The sequence below is a fragment of the Corvus moneduloides genome, chromosome 16, assembly GCF_009650955.1.
Source record: "Corvus moneduloides isolate bCorMon1 chromosome 16, bCorMon1.pri, whole genome shotgun sequence".
Taxonomy (NCBI): domain Eukaryota; kingdom Metazoa; phylum Chordata; class Aves; order Passeriformes; family Corvidae; genus Corvus; species Corvus moneduloides.
Genome location: NC_045491.1, coordinates 14241007 through 14266958, shown reverse-complemented (window position 1 = coordinate 14266958; position 25952 = coordinate 14241007). Strand labels below are relative to the sequence as shown.

Sequence of the window (25952 nt, the reverse complement as noted above, 5' to 3'; positions counted from 1 at the left end):
CCTACTCCACAGTTCTGTGCATATCCAAATAGGAACTAATTTTCTTTCAAATAGCCATAATTCCCATTCTGTGCTTGCATGCCCTTCAGGGAGAGGACGACTACAAAGCTAAAGAAAGAGCTCAGCTTTTTCTGTGGTGTCAGAGACACTTCATGTTGCATTAATAATAATGAGGATGAGGAGAGGCAGCGTGAATCCAACAACAACATGCAGAAATTTTGCAAACGTAAAATTGTGAAGATTTACAATTGCACCAGATATAATTCAATATGAACTCTTTATATGCAGAGCGAGTTAGAGCATAAAGTGTTCATCTTGCTGAAAGTTTCAAAGCTCTGTGTAATAATTCTCCAGGAAAATAAGTAGATGCAAATTATTTTTCAGAAAAATGAAAACATTTTGGTTTGGTGAAGCAGTCTTTTTTAGAGACAGGAGCACTCCAGCTGAATTGCTCTGAAGGACTTGGTTAAGGTGTGATTCCTGGGCTGGGCTGCGGTGGCTGCTGTGCCCATTCCTGAAGATTGTTTCTGAAATCTCAGAGTAAAAAATGCAACCTGTGTGAATTCATTCAGAACAGCAGAATTCTGACTGGCAAGTGATGCCAGAGTCTGCATTTTGTATGTTGGTTACTGTGATTTATTATGCCTTCTCTTGTTTCCAGTCCTTTACTCTCTGGGTTTTATTTATTTTTTTCAGTTAAGTAAATTTGATAGAATATACCATCATGTGACAATAAGAGAACTAAACTGGAAAATAACTCACGGTGCAGTATTGATAAATGCCTGGTGCAGTAATAGCAATATGTCATCAATCACCTGGGCTCCTGTTTGATGGCATCATATAACCTAATTCAGGATGAACGTCCTTTGCTTTAACCTTGGTAGTATTTGCAGCTTACTCTAGAGGAAAGTAATAATCCTTCATTAACTGGTAGGTGTGAAACATTCTCTATCAAGAGGGTAGAGGAGGAGGCAAATGAAAATTGGTTTCAGAATGTGTCCTGAGTCAAAATCAGTCTTTTTCTGCAGACTCATAAACTGCATAAATTATTATTATTATACATTTTGAAGGGTGTGGAAGTGAATGAATCTTTGTGTTTTGCAGCTTTGCTCTGTTTCTCTTTGTTGCTTTCCCCCATCTGTATTCAAATGTACATATAAAAAATTCAAGGACACATCAAGTCTTTGATCCTGCTACATCTTTAATTCTTAAGAGCCTATATAAGACTGTGCTTTACATTATGCATTAAGGTACTTGTAATTAGGAGCTTGTGGTAATGACCCATTCTCAGGCAAAGTAGCGCTGTTCCTTGTTTTCCATTAACTGCATTGAGGGTTTATTTGCTGAAAATTGAGTTTAATTTGATTAGCAAGAATTGTGAAACATTTGCAACACAAGGTATATTAGCATAGCACTTTGTTTGTAACGAGAGCCAAAAAGCAGTTAGGGGAAGAGCTAATTACTGAAGATTTTCCTTTTAATAAGGAAGGTCTAGCTGAATTTTAGTACTCTGCTCTCAAAATCCCTTAAGCTTTAACTGGTGGCTAAAAGAAAAACACAATGCTCTGCAAAAGTTCAGCAGATGTTTTCTGAAAGTCACCATTGGGAAGGTCCAATAATTTACTTAAGAAAGAATTCATTTAATCTGAAAATTTGACAGCACCAGCAGGTTTTTTCCATCCCTTTCTTAATCTGATCGTGGTGGATGTTTGCAACAGAGCAAAGACATTAATGGTGTTCAGGAGGGAGCCCCCCACCTCTTTGTTTCCCCCCAGGACAGGGTGGTTTGTTCTGTAGCAAAAGTGTGTTCTCTACTCCCCTGACTGGAATCTCTTGGAAAGCCCATCCCAAAATCCCATGAAAGCACTACTAATTCTAGTAACTTACTGGGAAGGTTTTACCACTGACTTTAACTAAGGAGCAGTGGTTTTTTCCTGTGTGCTGAGTAACTTTCTGTCAGTGTTCAGACTCCTCCTGCTCAGATGAAGGGATGACGATTTTATTGTCACCACCAAGTTCCTCTCTGCCCATCTGTGAGTTCCTTGGAAGTAGCCATTGGGTTGTTCAGAATCTATGAAAGTCTAGGTGAAGCATATTTTCAGTCAAATGAGACAGTCAACAACCAGGTCCCAGGTCAGTAAAAGATACCTTAGTACCAGACAACATTTGAGCAACCTTTATAAAGTTTAAATCAAATCAGTTATTGATAAAATCAAATCCATAGGGTCCAGAAGGAAGATGCAGATAATTTGTTCATGGATCAAACTGTTTTATTCTTCGTGTTTTCCTTCTCAAGAACAGGCACTCATCTCTCCTGGAAGTAATTTTCACTCTTCTACCCTTAATTCTTCTGTGCTTCTGTCATTTGCATAAGCTGACAATCAGGAGGTAACTGTGTTCCTTAAATAGGGTTGCTTATCATCCTGGAAGTGTTCCAAGGTAAAGTAGCCTCTTTATTAAATACACAGTGCCTTTTCTTCTCCATGTCCTCTCTGCCTGCTCCAAACCAAACATTCCTGCTCAGCTGTAGTCTCTTTTTCATTCCTTTATGTTTAACCTAATTCATTTTAGCTGTAGTGATGATGTTAGCAAATAACAGCGTATTTGTCAAAGGGGGATGTAATTGAGGTGACAGCTGACTTTAACCTAAAGCTGTGGATATTTTTGCACATCCTGTGAGGTCCCCAGAAATGTTTAGAGCAGATGATGGCAGTTTAGCTGCCATCAGCTGCTGCATGGTGCTGGAAATCCAGGCCAAAATAGTTCCTGCTTTACCAGGAATCCTGGTAAAATGCTCAAAACAAATTCAGGTTCTGAGAGCTGGTGCTCAGTTACTAAATTCAGCCTGAAATTGTGGTTCATGCCAATTATTAATGCAATTTTATTAGTAACTAATTAATCATGCCGACTAAGTAAGTTTTCCTAATAACAACTTGCTTTATATTTCTTTGTTTGGAGTTTTGGTATTGTGGTAACATTCCCTTATTAACTCTGTTTCCATCACCACTATACCTGTATTTTTTCTCTTCCTTTAGCAATTATTACTTTGCTCAGCCTGATGCCAGATTCTTTTTTGTCTTTTGCTTAATTATCCTGGTTTGACTGGATAGAAATTGCAATTACAGTTAGCCAAATATGAAAAGCACATTTCCACTCATCTTCTAACTTTAGTATTTGCTTGAAGTTTTGAACAAATTTAATCAGAGTTCATTTGCACCTGCTTTGTGTTTGCTTTTCCCAAATGCTCTGGCAGATGAGTTTATTGGTATTTAATAAGCATGCTGGCATCAAGTTTTCAACAAATACTTCAGAATATTTGCAGAAAAAGAATTTTAACTTTGATTATCCATAGAGGGCTGTTAATAACACTTATTTTATGGTGAGGCCGAGTTATGCAACTGTATATTTACCCAAGACTGCTCACAAACAAACTTCAACTCAGCTAAAGAATTAATCACAAAACACATTGAGAGGTTTTTTTCAGCGACTCAATTAGGGAGCTTGCAATGCTTCTCAACATCTTGCTGCTGCTTTTCTCTGCAATGACCATCAAACAAAATATGGGTTTAGACTTATTTCATCACCTTTGTGACGAAAGCACATCAACCCAACAGCTGAAGTGACAACACAGTTCTGCCTTGATTGTTATTTGTAATTTGTGTATTTGCCCACATGGCCCATGGTCTATAGAGGTGACCATCTTCTGCTAAACAAAATGTAAACAGAACAGGGTGATGAGCAGATTAGGGGAGTTTGAGCTTGTGAATTCTCTCTTTTTTCCTCCACAGAGAATTTTGCATTTACCAACTGCTCTTAGGCTTCATTCATGGGTGGGAGAGAAGGGGACTGGAAGTCTCCAGGAGTGTTCCCCTGGTCTGGGTGCACTGTGCAGTGCTCAGCTGCAGCCCTGGGAAGCTCCCACCACACCTCCCTGACCTTTCTGGCCCGCAGAGGAGGTTTCTTGCTGCAGGCTCTTTAGGAAGGGTAGCCACGCTCCCTTTGGGAAGCTGCAGGAACATTCTATGGGGCAGGTCAGCACAACCCCCAGCAAGCAGTGGGATTAATCTCACTCCTCACTGTCCCTGCAGTTCCCTTTTCAGCTCTGTGCAGTGTTGTTTCAGTTCTCACAAACCACAGCTCTCAGTTAGCAAGAGACAAAAGCACGAAGACTCCAGTGGCATCTGCCTTAGAAGAGTGATTTGTCCTGCTAGAGTTATGCCAGCTGGGCCTTTCCCTCTCTCATCTGTGGTACTTAGAAAACCAGAGTGCAGGATTTTAGTGTGCATTTGTTTCTCAGTCTTCTTGCCTCATGACTTGTGAAGAACTCTTGGTCTATTTATTGCTGTAGTATTCCCTTTACTGTTATTTGTTATCCCTATGTGGCATGGTTTTGCTGAAATCTGGTATTTTCAGTGTCTTGGGTTTGGTTTTTCAGTCTTTTGGCTGTTGATGCCATTCACACTGAAATTAATGTAAGTTTTCTTTTTTTCCCAGGGTGTTTACAAACTAATCCAAATGTAGCCCAGCAGGATTCTGGTCTGAACTGAAATTAACTGTCATACATGGGATTTGTTTATCTCTTCACATCCCTCTGTCACAGATGTTTGTCCTTTGGCTTGTTCCTTTTTCTAATTATTTCTTGATTATGTTTTGAAGTACCTTCTGTCTAACCAATTTCCCCCCAAATCAAATAGGGCATTTCTTTCTCCTTCACCTACAGTGATTCCCCCAAACTAAATGTTATTTACTTCTGGTGGAAAGTGACCTTTCTATTAATCTCTTTCAGATAAGAGTTGCATTTTGATGCTCTGCTGTTGCTTATTCTTCTTGAGTCATAAATCCACATGTTTTGTGCTGTGTGTTGTTCCCAGTGATACACAGTGTAAGATGAGAAGGGTATAGCTCATTTTCCATGTTCATGCCCCAAAAGTTCTTTCTGGGGTCACTGCTAAGTCACAGGTAGATGATTGAAAATTCAGAGCGATACAAAGAGAGCAACCCTGACCAAAACAATGTGACAGGCCACCAACAGCTCCTAGAGCATATAATTTCCTTATTTCCTAGCCAGTTTGTGGAAAGCAAATGCATGAAAATATATGAATTTCCCCAAATGACATCTCAGACAAGCATGGAAGGAAACTGAAATTGGGTTGCTGGAGCTGTTTGCAAGTTCAGCTTTTGTCTGAACAGACTCTGCTGCCACCCATGCTAAAGGCAGTGCTGAGCCACAGCTTCCAGGCTGTGTGTGCTGCTGAAATATTCTGCACTGCTCACTCGGGGAAGGGCCAGGCCAGGAGACTGTGTCAGGAGCCTGTCCATCAGCAGAGCAGGGCAGGGGCTGCAGACATGCTCCACAGGACAGAGAGACAGTGGGAAACTGCAGAATACACCAGGGGGCAGATGGACAGATGCTGTTTTTTGAAAAGACCAGTGTAAAATGGGTTGGACAATCTCTCTCTGCAGTGCTGCTGCACTTGCTCTTTCATCCTGAGCTCTGGGCAGCCTCTTCTTGCAAAGTCAGGAGAGATTACTGGAGAGAAACAGAAAGCATGGAGGAGATAGCACAGGCACCTCTGCACAGTAATTATAAGAGCTGTGTGACAACTCACTGATGTGCAACTGCTGAAAATGGTGTGAACTCCACAGACAAAATGAAGATAATTTGCCAGCATTAAGCAGAAAGCTAATACAGGGCTGATGGCAGAGAAAAGCACTTTATTTGATCCTTCAGTTCTCTGAGTTGTTCAGAGCAGTGTGTAACTTTACTGCCTGGTTCAGGTGCTTTGCTGAGTGGCTGTAGCTGGTTTCCCTCCTCACACAAACACAGTCAACTCAGGCCAGAGCTGCTGAACAATGCCATGAGGTGGCTGTGGCTTCAGGACTGATGCTAATGGTGACCCACGTCGGTAAAATCATTTCTGCCTCCAGCTCAGCACCAGCTGGGTCTCCTCTTGCTCTGCAGTTGTGATGCTCTTGGATGCTCTTCTACCTGATTGCTCTCTAAATCAGTTATGTGAAATAAGCTGGGTTTGAGAGGGGAAAACAAGTAACACATGTTTAGGGAGGGTACTTGAGTCCTTTCAGGGGTGGGGCAAGGTGGGGTCTTGAATATTCTATAGTTCTGCTTTGGATGGTGTTAAAAAAGTGAGAGGTTGAATTAAAGCAGGTTTGCATTTCAGTACAAATTTATATGTAATCAATGGAATTGTTCAGGCAATCAAAGCCTATGCCCACAATATTTAAATCACAATTACAATAGGGAAGTTTTCTGATAAGCACAATTAAGACAATTTTGTTTATGTCACTTCATTCTTCTAAATTAACATTTTTTTTCTCCATTTGCATTTGGAATTAAGTCTGTTAGCATCATTTAGACAGACATTATTTTGGTAATGTTGAAAGTTTTCTGATTTTTTCATTCCTTTAGTATGAGCCTTCTCACAAGGTTTCCACTGGCAAGTAAGCTGTGAAGTGTGAGAACAGGTGAATAATAGGAGAAGATGCAGTTTCCTCCCTTTCCAACAACAGGATAATGGCTATCAGGGATCCTCTCCTTGAGAGGAGAAATGGAATATGTCTCTTCACAAGTAAGAATATAAAAAAATCAATGATACATGTTTTCTGCTAGTCAGGCTTTCCTACTACCCTTTCCAGTGGGGAAATTAAGGAAAATGTTTAAATTATTTTCAATTCTCTTTTCACAGAAAAACAACCGAGGAGAAAAATGTGAAGTGTTTCTCTGACAATTGGTTTTCTGTAGCATACACAGCAGTAAAAACAGCTTAATTGTGTAATACTTTCTAGGAAATACATCTTTCAAATCTCCTAGGTAGAAAGGGATGTGATTTTTTTTTTTTTAACTGAAATGCTGGAATTTGTATTAGGCTCTAAATGCAGACAGAATTCCAATTGAATCAGTTTCTTGCAGAAGTTTTATCCCACATTTCTCTATAGAAAATTCTCGGTCTCTGAATGCAGAGGATGCTCCTCTTGTACCATCCCTTGTCCTGTCTAGGGGTGGCCATTAATTTTGCCTCAAGTTTATAATACGAATTAAAGCCTAGTTTTGGCTTTAAGTGTGTCTCAGGTGCTTGGTTGTACCTCTTTTACCTGGGACTTGTCTTTTGCACATCATCAACACTGAGTTTCCCTTTAGAGTGGAATGGGAAAGTCTGGAGTCCCAAAGACTCAGAGGAATAAAGACAAATTCAGGGCTAACATATCTGAACATTGATTGAAAGGCTGTGTAGAAGGTTCCTAACTTGGCTGCATAGGTTGAACTCTGGATCAGTCACTCCAAATTGAACTTAGAATTGCCAATATTCACTTTTTCCTTTTGATTTTGAACTTATGTGGAAAGATGGACTCCTTGGTTTCTTTACATGGATTCAAGATATTTGCATCTCTTTTTTTTTTTTGCAAATGGAGAACACAGACCTCAAAAACTGAGACTAGAGATCATAACAGATTGTCTTGTATAACCTTTATAGCTTGACTGGATCTCCTGCTAGTTTCTTGCTTGCTTTGATTTTATCATCTCTGTCAGGGTCCTTAGCAGACCTTCTGAAGGTCTAATGCTATTGTATGAAGATCTATTATAATAATTTATCTCCTGTCTATAATTGCTATCATTATCTAAGTTATAATTTAGAGTTCCACAGTAGGCTGGGGGCCGTTAGGTTTCCAAAAAGAAATATCAGGTACAATTTCCCTTTGCTTACAGGAAAACCTTGGTTTTATTCTTTTGCAGCTGATTGGTTGTATTGCAATGAACCTTCAGAAATCTAGTCTGGCACAGAGTGAGAATTCCTTTTTTCTCTGCCCCTCTCATGGTGTAACTCTGAAAGTACTTTTCCCATCGCTATCCAGTGTGTCAAAGAACAAACCCAGTGATATTGCAGAGAATACTGAAATACTGTTTGTGTATTCACAGCTGCCAGTTCAGATCTGAGAGATTCACCTCTGACAAGTTAATATGAAAATTTAAAAAGGCTGGGGGGCCTCCATCATTGGCAAGAAATACTTTTACATTATTTCATTTATTATCAAGATGTTACTGAGCCACAGGATAATTGGTGTGAAATCAACAACTTGTCTGAAAACAGCGTTGCTTTAGATTGGGATTTTTCTGTATGTCTGAGAAGGCTTAGGGTTGCAATTCCACCTACTGTGCCAGAGTTTTATGCAACAAAAATATCTTCTTTTTCTTTTTTTTTTTAAATATAGTTTTCTAGGGGAAATAATATAAGCAGTAGAACTGCTGAAATGTCAGAAAAGTAGTGGTACCAACACTCCTGGAATGGCAAAAGTTGCTTCATTCTGCAAGATGCAATTACTCCTGATGAACATTTTGGAGTAATATATGGAAAACATAGGTTTAAATATTTTTAAAATTCCTTTAGAATTAGTAACTGTGAGAGACCTTTGAGAATTAATCCAGATTTTCCAAGTCAGAACTCGAAAAGGCACTTGAAGTGTTTGAATAGTTAACATTCAGTAACTGACTTTTCTTTAGAATGTGTCCAAAGGAACAGATTAATTTAATTAAACTCTATGTTAATAATTACACTTGGAAATTTGATTGATTACAGAAAACAACCCCAGTAGGTTTGAGTAGGCTCAGGTTGGTGCAGGGGCTGGGCTGAGGAAGGAGACGTTTGCAGAGGGCTCTGTGCAGGCACCGTTCTCCTTTCGGGGGAGAAAATCTGTCACTTTTTATGTCTTTCACAGCCCAAGTTCAAAACTTGACAGCAATAACCTTCCAACTGTATCTACATGAATTGGATGTTATGACTTCAATGAAAGACAATCTCGTGTGAGATTCTTTTGGTTACATTTCAAAGATTTATTCAAACTATATGAGGTTTTCTAAGAACGAAGCATAAAAGATCATTTTTTTCCAGGCCCTGGTTCAATAAAGCCCAGAGGATTAAGTATGTCATTGTGAGCCTGTGGCTGGACCTGTGCACATAAATGAAATCTTGACACAATCTTTACAACGGGCATATTCTTATAACTTTGCTAAAGAATGACTTCAGAGAGGTAATTAAAGAGAGATATTTCTCTTGAGTCAGGTGAAACCTCCTGCACAAAACTGGCAGGAGATCCATGCATGAGGTTTCTTCTGCCTGTCAGTAGTCTGTCCCCAAAATGTTACAGAATAAATATATACAATGTGTATTCTGTTTGTAAGCTTCATAATGAAGATATTTGTCTCTTCATTAGTTGATATTTTCAGTTTCCCAAGAAGTTCTGCAGGATGTTAAGGGCATAAAAGAGTCTTTGTCACATCATATGAAACAGATCATGAGTGTGAAGTATCTGAACTAACCTTTCTTAAAACAGCATTACTGTGGGTCAGCAAAGTTCAAGGATTCTTCAGATCAATCTTTTTCTGTTCATGTGCAAGGGAAATTTAGGACAGGGCTTATTGTCGTGAATAAGAAATATTCTTGCAATCTAAGCTGCCAGCATCTCCGAAGTGCACACTGTAAACATTTCACTGCCTCAGTGACAGCTAAGTGAGGATGCCTTCCTCATTATCCATAAAGAATATGTGGCACAGATGAGCCCAGAATGTAAATTTCTAAGGAAATGGAGAAAATATAATTCATTTTTCATGCAGAAATGTGAGATTTTTTCTTTTTCATGCTGAAAGGTTCATGGAAAATTAATTAGTAGAAATCTAACAAATGTGCCGGTAATGCTGTAAAAGTACTTTTCAACACCAAAGGAAATAAGGGAGGCTGCAATCACTGAGGTTAAATGGAAAACAGGAGGAGCAAGTGGGCCCTCAATAGCAGCTCTTCATTATAGAATTTTTAAATAAATGACAGAAATTAGGAGAAATCTAAAAAGGGAGATGTAGTTTACTGCAATGGGGGATGAAATGCAATAACTGTGTTAAAATTCACAAAAGCTTCTGAAAATTTGTTAGCGTTTTGCAAAATGTTCTCTGAAGGGAGATAGTTGCACTCAGTGCATCTTTGTGAGCACTGTCACAGTTAAATGTCTGTGTGCACTTACCAAAACTGCAGCCATTTCAATGACACATTTAATTTTCCTGAAAGATGAGGGATTTACTGCAGTGCAGAGAGAAGCCTGTTTGTTTACTGGCAGGTGAGTTGGGGCAGGCACGATTTAAGTGTCCCAAAACAACGAGAGGCTGGTTGGTATTTCTGGAGTCGTATCCATTATTTACATTTACTAGGCGGTGAGAGTATTTGCAGCAATGTCACACTAACCTCCATGAATTCTTGATTGAGAAATAAAAAATTAACACTATGGACTGATGGGAACACTGGTGGATAGAGACAAGTGGTTTTAGAGCAAGCACGGTGTAGGCAGGCTGGTACCGCAAACACAGAGCCAGCATCTCAGAGCAGCATTTAGTGCAGTAGAGCTTCCATACGGGATTAATTCCATGCCAATCCTGCCCTTCACACCTACCCACAGAGCTGTGACTGGAGAGGAGTTTGTTTTTTTTGCTTGGATTTCTAGATTTGCTGGGTTGTCTAAACTTCCCTCAGCTGTGGAAACAAGATTCAGAGCAGTTGTTCGAGCCACGATTTCCCTCTGTCAGGTTATGTCAGATTATCTTTTAGCAGCCTGAGGAGCTGCTTGTCCCCTGTGCCCCCTCCCCTTTTAGGCGGGGGTTCTTTCCCTGAGCCTGTTAGGATGGGGGTCCTGAGGAAATCAGCAGAAACGGGCCCTGCTGAGGTGACAAACAGCCTGGAGTCAGCGAAGTCAAAAGGCAGGTGACAGCCTCACTTTGGTAGCCTGTGGAATAACGGTGATGATTAGTCAGAAGTACAAAAGTGAAAAGCAGAACTCTTGTATGGTTTGTTTCTTAGTAACAGCTGGAGGAGGAACTGCCCGTGATGCCAAGGCTTGTGCTGAACACCACTGGTTTTAGGAACTATTTGTGTTGGACTGGGGGCCACAGCCTTGGCTGCTCTGATACAGGGTCTGGGTTAATTTTTTGGCAGCTCTCGAAACATCACCTGTAAACTTCTTCTCATTTAAAGCAGTCACCTCCCTCAGAACTAAAAGAAATCAGGGTATAAAAGGGAGCCAAGCCTGCACACACAAGTTACATCAGCAGCGCACAGTTGTGTGCTCCTGATCCGCTCTGGCTGTGGCTTGGTGCTTTCTGTGGGGCTTCAGTGATGCTTTTGTGTTCTTTTTGTTTTTAAACAGTAACTTCCACTAAAGTCTCCTTTAAGTGAAACTGAATTTACTTTTATTTTATATTGACGTGATTTCTCTCTCCCAAATCTGGTTGTTGGTGTTTTTTTTTGCTGGTTTATCATCTTGAACAGATGGAGCCCTGTAATGTTCCCTTGGTCTAAACAGAAGGACCTGGCTCAAGGTTCATAAGCAGGAGGCTTTCATCTGCTTTGAAAGGGGTTTTCAACAAGACCTGGTTTAGTATTAGAGCCTTCTGATCAAGGATGTTTCAGGGGTACATTGTAATTGGAAAGCATTTGCATGGACTTCTTAATTATTTTTAATCGTTCACTGTACAGAAATCCTGGAGCAGAGAGCTTAAAGAAAAGCTGATTTATTTTTGAATATGTTTTTTGCACAGGGAAGATTCCAAAAGACAAGGCTATTTCTACAGGACCCTTGAGGGAAACCATTTGTTACTGCATTTCATTACATTGCTTAGATTTTAATTCTGAAATGTACAGAATATTACCTGTACATTATCCTGCTTTTTAACCACACCTTTAAAGCCAGAGGATCCTCTCCTGAAGAGAATAGGTGTTGTTTATTGACAGTTTCTGCTTCCTAATTTATGGCTTTCAGTAGTGCCCATATTTAGAGTATTTTACATAATTCATTGCACTATTTTCTTCCTGCTCTAGGAAATTATAAGCATCTCTTGCTGTGCTCTTTCATTCCAAGGATTAAGACTCTTTTCATATTCATACCTGTTAGGAATTCTAATAACTGGTGTGTCAGTGAGCTCTGGGTGATGGTCAGAAGGGGAAGGGGAGGCTGTGAGGATGGCTCCTGCAGCACTGCTGGAAGTGCCACTGTGCTGGGGGGAGTATTTATGGGCAAAATTTCAAATTTATTTGTCCCAGTTCAGAGGGAGGAAGGTTTGAAGCATTAAACACAGCCAAGAGACAGGTATAACCCTACTAATGCTGAGAAATCAGGAGCAAAGGATTTGAATAGCTTACATCTGGGTTTGAGACCGAGTGATACATCTCTTATTTTGTCTGCCTATCAGTACTGAATGAACAACAGCTGTAGCTTAGAAACAGATGAGTCTTTCTCTTAGGAAACGCTTCTGTTAAGGGCTTTTTACAGCCCTGTCACAGTTTAAATGGATTTTCAAGCTGTGCTGGTGTTAAGTCCCCCGTTTGGGGCTGGGGTAATGGAAGAATTGCTATCCATTTCCTGCTACAGTGACTGTCTCATTGTCAGAAGTTACATATTTTAAAATATGACTCAAAATTCTGAATCTTCTGACACATGGCACTTATGTAGCTAACTCTTAGGGCACTGATGCCTTTTGTGTCATTCATTTTGCAGTAATAGCCCCCAAATATAGTAAAATTCATTTAAAGGAAGTATTTTAGGCAGTTAAAACTGAAAAATACTGAGCACAAATCTTAAACTTCCCCACAGGTAAAGGGGCTGTGCACTACTTTATCCTGGTGAAGTATCTCACTGCTCTCATCCTACCGATCTATTCCCAGCTCCTTTTTTAATGTTTTAAAAGTGTTGCTGCTACGAGGTCATTAAGAAGGAAGTGTTTATTTCAGTTCAGACATCAAACTACCCCAGACCTCCTCCCTCCCAGTCATGAGGCTGCTGCTTTCCCTAGTGACTGGACTCTTTGGGAATGGTGATGTCTTCCTCCTGTGCAGTTTACCACAAGAATCTCACACCAGGTTAACAGAGCTATGGATATGCACCATCAGCTCTGAGTCGTCCCAGCAAAGAGATGGAAAAATACTTGATTATCTCTACCTCGGTGTAAGACAGCGACCTGAACTGGAGATATACTCAAGCTGTGAATGTCAGGGATAAATAGGCAGCTTACAAATGGCATTGAAAACGATCTGTGCTGCTGAGAGGAAAAAAAGATTTGGTTTCTCATTGTTCTGCTGGCTTCGGGTTGATTTTTAAAAAAAAGAAAAGTGGTGTGTTTTGATGATGATTATACAGAGTAATGGCTTTGGAAAGTGCAGGAGCTCTTTTCTTCAAATGTTTGCATTTTAGGGTGAATTTCTTAGACTGGGCTGCTTGGTGTGGCTGGTTTTGCCTCAGCTCATGCAGTGACAAGCAGGAGCAGCTCTGTCCTAGTGCAGCACAGGCCTGTGGCATTAATGTGTCAACATCTGTTCGCTGCAGCAGAGGTACAACGACCTTGGCGTATCATCATTAATTTCCCCAAAACAAACCATCCAGAACTAGTGCTGGTAGAAACAATTTGAAGAACATCAGCATATAGTCAAACTTGTTTAGTCTTTGACATTGATAGAGGGGTTGTTGCTTTTATGACCAAAACTCATCAGGACCATGAAGGCGGGGCCTTGCTTTGCCCAAGGGCTGTGGACAGATGTGCTGCCAGGAGACTCATCCCTGGGAAAGAAGGAATGAGCACCCGGACCTGAGAGGACCTTGGCTGACTTCACAGGCTGTATTTTAATCAGAATGCATGGGAGCACTGGCAAAGAGCTCCGTCTTCATTTCTGTGCCTCGTGGCCTCAGAGCACGGGTGGATAAATGATGGAGGAGGCAACATGTCCCCCTGGGATACGGGAATTTGTGTTTGTACCAGGCCAGACCTTCAGCCCCTGGCAGCTGAGGACAGCACAGCCGTGCCCTGTGGCTGTTGCCTCAGGACCTGGCCCACACTTCGTGCTGCTTCTCATTACTGTCCCTCAAACCCACAGCCGGCTCCAAACAACGCCCTGAAACCTGGGAGCGCGCAAAGGTGCAGCTGCTGTTCTCAGGGGAACGTTGTGCTCGTAGAAGGATTTATTTGGGAGGGGAATCTCTGCTGGTCGGAGCAGTGGCAGAGGGGCTGAGAGGCCACTGTTGCCCATGGCTAGTGGCTCCTGGGGGTGGCTGTTGGGGACTGAAGCACCCTGGGCCACCACACTGCCCAGTCTCACTTCCCAGCTCCTCCCAGAGCTGCCCCAGCTGCTCCTCACACATGTGTGGGACTCTGAGGTGCCCTGAGTCCCAAAAAGGGGCAGAAAGAACTCCTTTGTGCATTTGAACTCCTTCCCAGAAAGGGGTTTAAATGAAGGGAAATCCTTCCTTAGCCTCAGGTTTGGCAACAGTTTAAATTTAAGGAAGTTATAAAGGTATAATTGAAGTGCTTTGTCCTGCAAGCTCTAATGATGGCAAATCAGATATATTTGTATAAAAATGAATTATTTATTAAGACAAACGAACAGACAAAAGATAACAGATGGAAGATCTTAATCAGACTTACTTGCTACACTGCATAAAACTAAAAAATTATAGTAGATTATGGCATCATAAAACAGTGCATGATATCCAGGTACCTATATTAAAGCTTGCAAAAGTAATGGTATTGGTTAGGAGTTGAATGTAACTTACCACCAAAATAACAATAATGTACAGATTTCTTCACTTAACCCCAGGGCAGTAACCATGGAGTAGGCACCCTACTCATGGGAGAAACTCCATACATTTCCGGGAAAACACATGGAAGATTTCTACTCTGTGAAAGTTTGGTGAGGCTTTTATGGTTGTAAAGTGGATGGATGTCAGACAGAAATCCAGCTTACCTTGTCAGATCTCCCTTCAAACCAAGATGTTTATTGGCACCTGGGAGGTGCCAGCCCAGTGTTAACCCCATGGCACCAAAATGACTCCCTACAAAGACAGCTTGTCCTGTTTGAGTTATCTGAGTGGTTAACAAACAGCTGATGAGATTTTATGGGGGGTAAGATGTCCTGCTACTCCTGTCCATGGTGGTGGCTGCCGGCAGCATCACCTTCCCATGACCTGGGCAGAGCTGGGAGATGTCTCAGCTCTGGCAGTGCCACTACCCAGCTCCTGTCCCTCAACAGAGGAGATGAGACCCCGAGGGTCCAGGGGTGTCCCCTGTTGTGGGCACTGGCCCTTCTGTGGTCGGCACTGCCCCAGGGCTGGTGAGCCCAGGGCACAGGGCAGCAACCAAAATTCATTAAACTGCTGGAAGTTTCCAGAAGTGTGGGCTGCCTGGGAGATGCGAGCCATGGGTCACTGTTAATGGAGTTACTGGGTTAAGTTCATCATAATGTTTGACCTCGTGTTTGGGAGGCTGATGGTGTGTGAACGCCTGGCTGCCGCACAGGAGGGATGGGGATGCAATTTTCGGGGCTAATGATTCTGCTGACCTGATGTCCTCATACAGCTGCTTTCTATTACTGTCACTTAACTGGGACAGGGGAGGCTCAAGGGACTGACTTGCTATAATGAGCTGGCTGTGCAATTATGGCAGTTACTGCAGGACACCGGGGCTAAATCCATCTCGTTTTTGCTTCATCATCTATTTTTATATTATTCTGGCATAATGTGGGCATTCCAAAAAATGTGAGTTTATTGCTCCTGGGTGAAATGGATAGTGCTAATAGTGCTGCTGGGTGTTGTGAGGCAGGCATGGCAAGGGAATTTTTTCATTGCTGCCTTTTCACTCTGTCCTCTTGCCTCGGTGCTCTGGAGCCTTACAAAATTATTGACACATGAAAAGAAATCACCAGAGATCTTTCTGTTTATATTTATATTCCATTTGTTTGGGTTTTTTTCTTGCTAAATTAAGCAGGGAGCATTAATGTCATTTTTACCAGAATCCATGGAAAAGCTGTAGTGGCTCAACAGTTTACTTGAAAATGCTTTGTTTACCTTGAATTTCAGATTTAGTTTATTGCAGTTGCACTCTGGATCATGAACTTCTACCATCTAACAAGTGTGAAATCCTACTTTTGTTGACATATAGAAATTGCCAAGATTATCCTAGGAGGCAGTGCAGCAGTGCATGTGGATATTTTGCTAAAGGTGTGGATAAAGTAGATTTAGGTTACTTTTAAAAGGACAGCAAACAAAGACCATGCATTTCATTGCATACAAAATGCGTGTATTTTTTTGTGGTTAACTTATCATGTCTTGATGTTTTCTCTCATTATGAGAGTAATGGAATTTATTCCAAATATTAAAGAGGAGCTATTTGGCAAGTTCTGTGCAGTTCAGGTTGCTTCGTAAAAGTGAGTTCCATTTTCAAAGAGAAAGTCGTGTTATTTTCCAACTGCTTTGTACTAGACACACAAACAGACAGAACCTTTCATGAAAATCATTGTATAAATTAGTTAGAACAAGTGTTTCAGGGATTTTTTTTCCTTCTATTTATTTATTTTGCTGAGTTTATTCAGGTTACACTACAGAAATTATTAAAAAGATGACATTATGACTGAGACTTCTTATATTAAGTGATCTACAATAACTACTCCACATTTTGCAGAATGATTTAGAGAGAAAATTCAGCTTAAAAATCTTAAACAGCCAATATTAACTGAGCATCACAAATATTGTTAGAAGTAGTTAAGGGCAGAGATATTTTTCACCAACTGCTAAAGTCATTGCCTGCATACTCACTGAGTTAACAGAAATTTGGAGTAACCTGATGCTGTTACCCGTGGCAGTAAATAAACTGAGTAAAATTTAATTAAAGATACATATCTATGAAATATGAGTCTTGATTCCCCCTGTTGTCCCTTCAGCATATTCCATTCATGTATGTCTTTAATAGATTGGATTTTTTTAATGGGCAGTCATGTGTAACAACCACAGGTTGTTATGTTTAGCCTTGTGGAAGCCCTAGAGAGCTGACCCTGCAGGATATCCCAGGAATTTCTCACTTGTGCTTTCAGGAGCAAGTACTGAAGAGCAACATTTTACCCTCACAGCTTCTGTGGGGCCCAGGGCTTTGCTTTAAAAAATTAAACCTTGGCGTTTGAAAATATAGGTGTTCATTTTGATGTCCCAGGCAAAAACCTGTCTGAGAATTCTCTTTTCTAGAGAGTCTCAGTTTGTTCATCTTGTTTATATTGTGAAGAGAGGAGTTGCTATAAATAAACCTCTTAAAGCCTTCACAGCCAGTTTTAAAAAAATATCCAGGATGTTAATCAAGAAATATTGTTTTAGTTTAGAACTTTATCTGAGCATTAGTCAGAACAAGGGTAAGAACACAAATGAAAAAACCCAGCCTCCATGAGTGAATATTTTTGGGTCAAGTTCCACCTTCCTGATACTCAGGAGCTTTGGTGACCATCAAGGATTAGGTTTATAAAGGGTCACGTAGAGTTTCTTGGTAGTCTAAGGACTGGGCATGTAAAAGTTAATTTTGCTTCACTTTCCAGAATTGCTTTTAGAAATCAAGAAGGAGGTGAATGAAAACTAATGAATTATCAAGAACTGCTTTAGCAAGAAGGTGATCTCTCTTGCATGCTTATTTTTCTATGCTTTTGAGGGAGAGATTTAAATATGTTTAAAGAACAATTGAGATTTATAGCTATATTTATCATGATTTCTTCACTAAATTTGGCAAGATACATTAGAATTCCATGTTTCAAAGGCACAATGCTTTAGGAAGTGAAGTATTACAATATGGTTTGGCTTATTTTTCTAATTCTGTCAACACTAAAAGTGCCAGAGACTACATTGCAATATTCCTAAAGGCTTGTTGGTTGGTTTGTTTTTACCTTTTTTTTTTTCCCTCCTGTTCCCCTGCTGTTGTTTATCACAGTGAAGCAGTGATATTACAGGTAATTGTTCACATCATGGAGTCAGAGGGAGTGAAGAACACTCAGGATAGCGCTGCTTTCTTTACACCCTGTCATGAAATAGCTCCAGCAGCTCAGATTCTGCTCAGTGGCCTGGACGGTGAACCACAGTCATAAATCTGTTCTGAATCCTGAGGAGCCAGGCTGGCAACTGCTCCAGGCAGACAAAAAATGGGGAAAGCCAGTGGGCAATCAATCCCCCATCCCTCCCAACCCACAGGTGGATTCCCAATTTAATAGAAGGCTGCAGCACCGTGATTATCACAGTGTAATTTGTAATACTGCCTGAGCTCAGTGAGACAAACCTTTAAATGCAGACTTGCACGTTTGTTCAGATAAATGCCAGGACATCCTCTAGTCAAGTCTCTGCCCTCGATCTCATCAGTGCAAATCTTGCTGAGTTCCCTTGTAGGGTGTTACGGAGCAGATTCAAGACTGGTTCAGCAGTGGAGGTGTTCGTCTCCAGGATTATCTGTCTGTCAGATATTTTGTGTCTAAAAAGAAATAAAATTAATTCTATCTTGTCATTAAAGCTCCAATCCCATTAATACTATTTCTAGGTTTATATCTTTTCTTCATGCTTAAAATCCTCTTTGCCTATTATTCCAAACAAATTTCCAAAGTCCAAAGATGGTTTTCTTTAGCTTATTTTGAGTGTTTATTTGCAGCATATTTTTTTTTCTAGTCCTGGCCTCATTTTTTTCAAAGCCCTTTTCTCATTCCATAGGAACCCAGGAAGGGGGAAAGATATTAAAGGTAAAAACTGGTGGGTTCTTTTTTTTTTTTTAAGGATTCAGATTGATGTGAGAAGGTGAAAAAAATTAAGAAAATATTTTTTTTAGAAAAATAAGTGACAGAAAAAGGGCTTCACACGTGGATGAGATGGGATAGTTCAGTGAAATGGTCACTCACCTTCAGGGACATGGTAGATGAGAATCCTGGCTCAAAACATGTACCTTTCAATTTTTTCCTTTTTTTTCTTGTCTTTGAACTTTTACACAGAGAATTTCATGTACTTTTAATACAAAATTGACATTAAATTAGCTTTCCAGTTTCAAGTTTGAGGAGCTTTCTTTGTTCAAGAAAGTTTCCTTTATTTCCTTCTGGTAAGGTGTTGGCTTGAGATATGTAACAAATAGCAGCTCTTTGCTTTTTGGCTTAGAACAGCAAATATTGTCCTGTGTTCGTTCTGGAGAGAGGAACTACAGATGCATGCACCTCAAGATAAGACCTTTCTAAATGCTAAAAGCAGTAAACATAGTTTAAAAGACTTTTTTTGCAGTGTTATTACCATGTCTATGTTTTTGTCAGTATTCACAGGATTCCTCCTGTAAAATGGGAAGTTCTGCATTGAGTGCAACTTCCAGGAATAGCAAAAAAGCCATTTTTAAAGATGTTTTCTGTCAGTCACATCTAGCTTGTAGCACAAGAAGAATAAATTGCATCTTCCTTGAGAAAGTGACATAAACCCATGGTTTTGTTATGTCACAGAGGGATTATGGTGAGAGACAAGGATCCCTCAGCTTAGCCTTAATTCCTCTTGGTGAAATTGCTGTTTTAACTAGGGCATAAAATGTCATGGGGGAGCAGCAGGAGCCAGTAAATGAACATCATCCCTCCCACAACTCGTGGGGCAGAACAGTAGATTACTGCAGTAGGGGGATCTGCAAAGGGAAACGAGATGACCTAATTAGGACAGCACCTTGTTTGTACCCCAGTTCTCCTCTCTTCTCCTCCCTTGGCTTGTCCCACTCCCACCTTCTGGAACAACTAGCTTATCGTGGAGACATCACTCCAGGTACTTCCTCACCCAGGATTGCCTGGGATGGGGGTGAATAAATTGGTTTTGTGTCTCGGGTGGCTTGGCTGCAGATCTTAGTGCTGCTTAAGGGGCTTGAGAGCTGGCAGTGCCTTCTCAGAGGATTTAATTGAGTGATCACACGGTGACACACAGACACTTCCTCAAAAGCCTCTGCAAAGAATGACTCGGAACAGCAATTCTCTGTCATACCCGTTATACTGCTCCCATGTCTTCATTCACTGCCTTCTCAAACATGACAGGAGATACAGCTGCTGGTCTAGAAATTACAAGTTTCAGGAACAGGGGGGTAGGAGTGAGGGAGAGGAAGAAATCAGTCATACAAATAGAATGATAATCCACTGCGTTGAGACGCATTAACTTAAATAAAAATAACTGTTAAAACTTTTAGATAATTGTCAGGTCTTCCCAGACTGACAATAGTCAGATCATTAATTTCATTAGTGTTATTTGACCCATAATATTAAATTACTGTGTTTTACTGTTTTTTAATTAAACATTAGCTTGGGGAATGTCATTATTTTAAGTAGGAGCACTCCATCTTTGTCTCCATTGGTACAGTGGTGAGTATACTATCAAAGATCCTAATCCCTCTGGTGGGAGGATCATTTTGCAGAGTTCCCAGAAATAACTCAGGGTGTGTTCATGTCCCTGTGTCCAGCCTGGATGCAGATGTTCTCTCAGCTGTGTAGCTCGGGCTGCTGAAGTATCTCACCAGAATAACTCTGGTGTGACAGCCTGGCACCCTGACCTGCTGTACCAGGGGCAGCTGGTGCTGCACTGCTCAACATAAAGCTCCTCTCAGTAGTGTCACTCTATTGAGTTATTTGTCATTTCATTTGATAATTTTTCATTAGTATGCTTGGCCTAAGAATGTGCTAATGGAATTGGATAAAAATGTAAAGCTGGGAAGAATTACTAACATAGAGGAGCCAGGTGTGTTATCCAGGAAGAGATGGATGGGCTTTCAGATTGAAAAAAAAGTGAATTAATGTTAGTAATAGCAAGTAAAAGGTCATGCTTCTAGGAACTAACTGGAATTCAACTGCTGAGCAGGGATTTATCAGACAATAACTTGGAGAAGAAAGATAGGGGCATAATATGTCCAGTGGTCCAGCTGGCCACTGGGTGACTATAAAGCACCAGGAAGGTACAAAAATATAAAAGAGAAATACAGTCTCTGGACATGTAAGGTGAATTATTAAAACAGAAGAGTAATTGCCTTGCAAGGCATTAGTGAGTCCTGGCTGGAACAGTGACATTGTTCAGTTCTAGTCACATTTCTTGCATAGCTGATAGAGAGAGAAGATAGGCACCTTTGACAGAGGGCTTAGAGCAGGATTTATGGCAGCTTCAGGAAGATCCACTCCAAATTCTGGTGGTTTAAGACAGATTTTTGGTATATCCTCTAAGATACGTGCTTTTAGTCATTTGCCTCCAAGAAATATGTAATTAAATTGATATAAGTGGACTGTAACTCTACTGAGTCTATTAGTAGAAAGACCTTGTGAGGGGACAGTAGCAGAGTGACCTAAGGGAATGCCAGCAGGGAATGGATGGGATGGCTTTATGTATGGTTCATTTTGGAAAGGCAAAATAACTGCTAACACTAAAAAATATTGATGAAGAGGAATAACAAAAAAAAAGGAGGTGATAGGCTGTTTGTAAATAAATAGAATTTAAATAAGTTCAGTTCTGCTTGTGTGAGAGAAATTCTTGAACAGCTTCCAAAATCCCATTAGTGACAAAAATACACATTTCAAATAGAGCTGAACCTGGGTTTGAATCAAGTTAAATTAAATAACTGTTTGTGACTGCAGGTACCGTGTTGTGATGTGACAGGAGTTCATTTCCATTCCTAAATTCCTTTGGAATAAGGTTTTGACGAATCCACAGATGCCTTCCATTGAACAGCAGCTCTGCACACAAATTGTCTCTTTTGCTCTGCAGGCTGAGCTCTGTTCAATAAACACTGTGCTCTCCTCCCCCATCCCTCAGACAGGGTCATGGCTGGGCACTCCTTCTCCTGCTCCTTGGAGCTGGGGAGAATTGGTGGTGTCCTTTAGAAGTGATGATGAACACCAAGATAAAGGAAGATCTATTCTCCTGGAGACAGAATTATAGCTAAGTGTCAGTCTGGAATTTGTGAGGAGATTATTAAGGGCTTTTCAACCTAGTAAAGTGGTAACAATATTGTGACAAAGTTCTAACAAAGACTTTTGTTTTACAAAGACAGTTTAACAGCCTTCAGAGTCCAATAAAAGCTTACTAACTTCATGTCTGCTGTTTGACCTATAACAATGTATACGTGTCTTAAAATGTTTAAGTTGCTTTAATATAAATGATGAATTGATCTCTCTTGCCAGAAGTGGATTTTGTGCAGTTTTTCATAGCAGTTGACTTTGTATCTCCCTAGTGTTAGACACTGACCTTAACTGAGCTCGCAGTAACCCTTGAGTAGCAGAGAACTCATTGATGTTTGTGCTCAGTGCAGCTTTGGTTGCTGAAAGTCAGCACTGGAGCTCCCAGGTGGCCAAACCCTGGATGCCTGTGCCCAGCAGACTGGCCCTGGAGAGAAGGGTCTGGCAAAACTTCCTTTGTCACACTCCACATGGAGCGTGGTCTTCAAACTTTGTTGCTTCTACCCCTGTAGAACTGAACTCTTTTCAGAGTGTATCCTGGGAATTGTTGGTGTTGGAATAGTTTATCGTTGCATTGCTCATCATCTCTACTCAGAAACAAATTAAAAATTAGTAAAAATAGAAACATATTTTTCCAGTTCTCTTTCGGTATATTTCCTTGATTTTTACCCAATATTCCTGAATTTTACTGTAGTCTTAATATATCCCTGGTTCTGCCTCCTGATGTGCATGAGGGGTGAATAGTCTCAGTGTGAAAGACAGTTCTCTTCAGTTCTGCTCCCTGAAGCCATAATAACCAATTGATGTCAGTTACCTCAAAAGCCAATTAATCCCACTCCTGTTTTGTAGGATCAATACTAATGCATTTTTCCTGTAATTTTCAGGTTTTGACATCGCTGGATGCCAGCAAAGCTGAGGTAGGAAATTCTGTCTTATACTGGTAGAATGTTAAGTAGCTGTCTGTGCTTCTGATAGAGGGCCCAGCTTGCTTACAGTTTTTGGGGTGAAAGTTTAAGTTACTTCCGGATGGCATTTGTGCTGCTTCTAGTGCTTCATGAGCCAATCTTTGGAAATCTGGTCATGGTATAACAATATTTAAGCTCATAAAGTCCTTCTAGGAAAGTTTTGCCATTGTGCAGGTATTTCTGAAGATTTCCATGGCATCAGAACCACTCAGTTCAGAGGTTTTTCAGTGCATGTTTTATTTCCCACCCCCAGAAGGTGCAAGCTGACCTTTCCCTGTGCACTGCCATTTTTCTCCTTAGCTCCTCAGCCAAGCAGGTTTGTATCTGCTGCTGCAGAGGCAGTTCTGGGGGCTGGCACCTGTTCTGTCCATGTCCATACCCAGTTTGCCTCATTCTTCTTGTACCATGTGCCATGAGCTGCTTGAGCAGACTGGGACATGAAAGAACAGATGAGTTTTGTGATGAGCTGAGTTCTCATTGAATTGTGGAGTGCCACTGGCAGTGTTGTACGTTGCCTACCTTGGGTGCTTGACATTGCTCCAGGTTAGCTTGGTCCTTTAGGACTCACATTTATTTTGTCAGTTTTTCTCTTGATGTTTGAGTAGCTCTGAATGGTCTGAAGGTGTTCTTAGAGGTGAAATGATTCAGATTATTGGAGTATGTTTTGAATAACTGATTGCTAAAGCAAAAGTGGCAGTCCTTTGTGAGCACAAACGTGTTCAGCTGCATTTGCATCTTCTGAACGTTGCTGCTGAAGAAGTCACTGCACTTTTAATAACTGGCAGATATTTTAATGTGGTGCACAGGTCCTGACTCATTTATTTGTAATGTCAATTGGAAGCTCAGTGTGTTCCTCTGTGAAACCCTTCTCGGACTCACAGTAGGGAATTTGTGATGTGCTCCAAAGCTAATGTTTAACTGTGACAAAATGTGTAGGTGACTGTAACTGCTGGAGTCAGATGAATTTTTAATACGAACCTTTGGTAAATTAAATTGCATTATTAAAGAGAATAGATAAACTGTGCTAGTTACTTTAAAGAACAAGAACACAAGTTCAGTTGCATACTGCAAAAGAATGAGATCATTCATTTTTATTTAGATTAAGACTGTAATATCACTGTTCAATTTAGCTGGTCTGATTCAATTGCATACTTGGCTTGTCTCAGGGAGTTTCAGGAGTAGGATTTGTATCTGTTTTTTCACTGTTGCACCGTTCAAATGTTTGGTGCTGTTAAATCAAGAGCCCAGTGACAGTCATTTTCAGTTTCTTGTTTTGTAATGGGATTTTGGGGGCTGAGATTTGTCGCTGTGCGGGTACTGCTATTGACTCTGCTGCCTTCTACAGTCTGTTTTCTTATTTATTTGTAAAATGTTCTCATGTACTTTTTTCTCTTGTGTGTGTAAAATTCTAGGAATATTGCAAGTTTCTGAGTCGGTCAGTGGAGTTGCTTTGTTTGTTAGTACTCTATTAATTTGAAAACCTTAACACACGTGGCTGTTCTTTAAGAGCTTACCAGCTGAATTTTGTGCCCCAGCCTGTGGACCTGCTGACTTTGTAGGCACGGATCTGTGTGTGAGAGGTTATGGTTGGGTGCTGTTTCTCCCATTCATGGAAGTACTCAGAATGATTGCCAAAGTTCCCAATACAGGGCAAATCCTAACTGAAGATAAAGGTTAATGAAATATTTTCCCAAACCAGGGCATTAATGTTGTTTGGAAATAATCTGACTGAATTCAGTGGAGTAATTCATATAAAATAGCAAATAAAAATACAATAGGCATGCAGAACTGGTTGATGAATTTTCAGCTTGAGGGAAAAGACTCCTTTGACATAATGGAAAACTTCCCAAAATATCTTCCTGAAACCTATACAAGCACAGCACTACAGTTCTGGTGTATTTTTGAGGCCTTACATAACTTTGGGGATTGCAAGACATACAGGACATTGCCTCCGTTTTGACAATAGTAGCTCTGTGTTTTGCCTGACTTGATTTGGTTTTATTTTGCTTTACCTTTGGGTCTTCATGAACAGTTCTGAGAAAGATACAACCCCAAATCCCCTTGTTCTGGCCGACCTTTGTGTCATGTCTTGTCCCATCAGAGCTCCTCCATTGTTTGCTGCTGCAGTGCTTGTGTGGAAGATCTCTGGCTTGCTTTTGGATAAAAAAAACACTTATATTTGTTTTCTAATATCTTTTATTAGAACCTCTACTTGGTTGCTCTTGAACTGTTGATCCAAGTAGTCTTGAAATTTGTTTATTCCTCTTTCTCTGTTCTTAGGTGACACTGCTGTGTTCCCTTACTAAATTTTGTATGAAGTCTGGATGAAAACTTAGCATGTTTGCACTGCTATTGAATGTTTTAGGACGATACAAACCAGCTGGGTTTTTTCTAAGTGTTGGTTGCCACATAGCACTATAGAGACAAGAACATCTACAGGAAGCTGTCAAGTGATCCCAGGACCTTCCTTCCATCTTTTAACCCAAAGGGCCAGCAAATAGTGACAGAGTCGAAGCTGTAGGCAGCAAAGCCTTCCAAAAATAATTGCCAAATCTGCCCACAGAGTGTCTTTTAGGGTCATAGTCATGTAAATATGCAAGTTAGAGGCATCTTAAAAAGGAATAACTTATGCATAGGTAGTCAAACACAAAGATTTTTATCACAGCTTACCCTGGTTTCTTGTTCAAACCCATAACAGACTCTGTTGATGCCATTGCAACACAGGCCTGAGATGATCTCAGATACAGCTAGATACTGTAGCAATTGCCATAACACACACAATAAAATAAGTTTTCATGTTATTTGCTGGAACAACAGTTTGAGGAACGCCTTTTTTTCAGTTCTGCTAACTTTATCTATTACAGATATATGGCATCTAGTCCTTTTATTGTTTTTTGTATGCACATTTTTCCCCATGAAAAGATGGCTCATTCAGGAAATTATTTGACTTTCCAGAGTGTTCTTCTTTCTAATTAGCAGTGAGTATAAATGATCTTTATGTTAGGAAAAGCATAATTTCTTTTCCTCTTTCTGAAACAAATGGTGTTACCAAAATAGAACACAGAAAGCTTGTTGTGATTCCTCTTTTCCTCTGCAATATTTGAATAAATGATGCAGTGAAGTTCAAGGCCTTCTTGTGAGAAGTGAGAGGTCATGCCTGATTGACATACAAGTTCAGCATAACTCTGTGTTAGCTCTCTGCCTGCTTTTA

The 25952-nt window shown here is 40.5% G+C and overlaps 1 protein-coding gene across 16 annotated transcripts in view; it reads left to right on the top strand.

Moving 5' to 3' along the window:
* The window catches only part of RBFOX1 (RNA binding fox-1 homolog 1), a 1117054-nt gene that overhangs the window by 230214 nt on the left and 860888 nt on the right, over positions 1–25952 (top strand). For all 16 annotated transcript variants that reach the window (XM_032125552.1, XM_032125546.1, XM_032125560.1 and 13 more), the window contains exon 3: positions 22661–22693. In XM_032125552.1, the coding sequence (XP_031981443.1) occupies positions 22661–22693 (33 nt within the window). The remainder of the gene's footprint in view (positions 1–22660; positions 22694–25952) is intronic.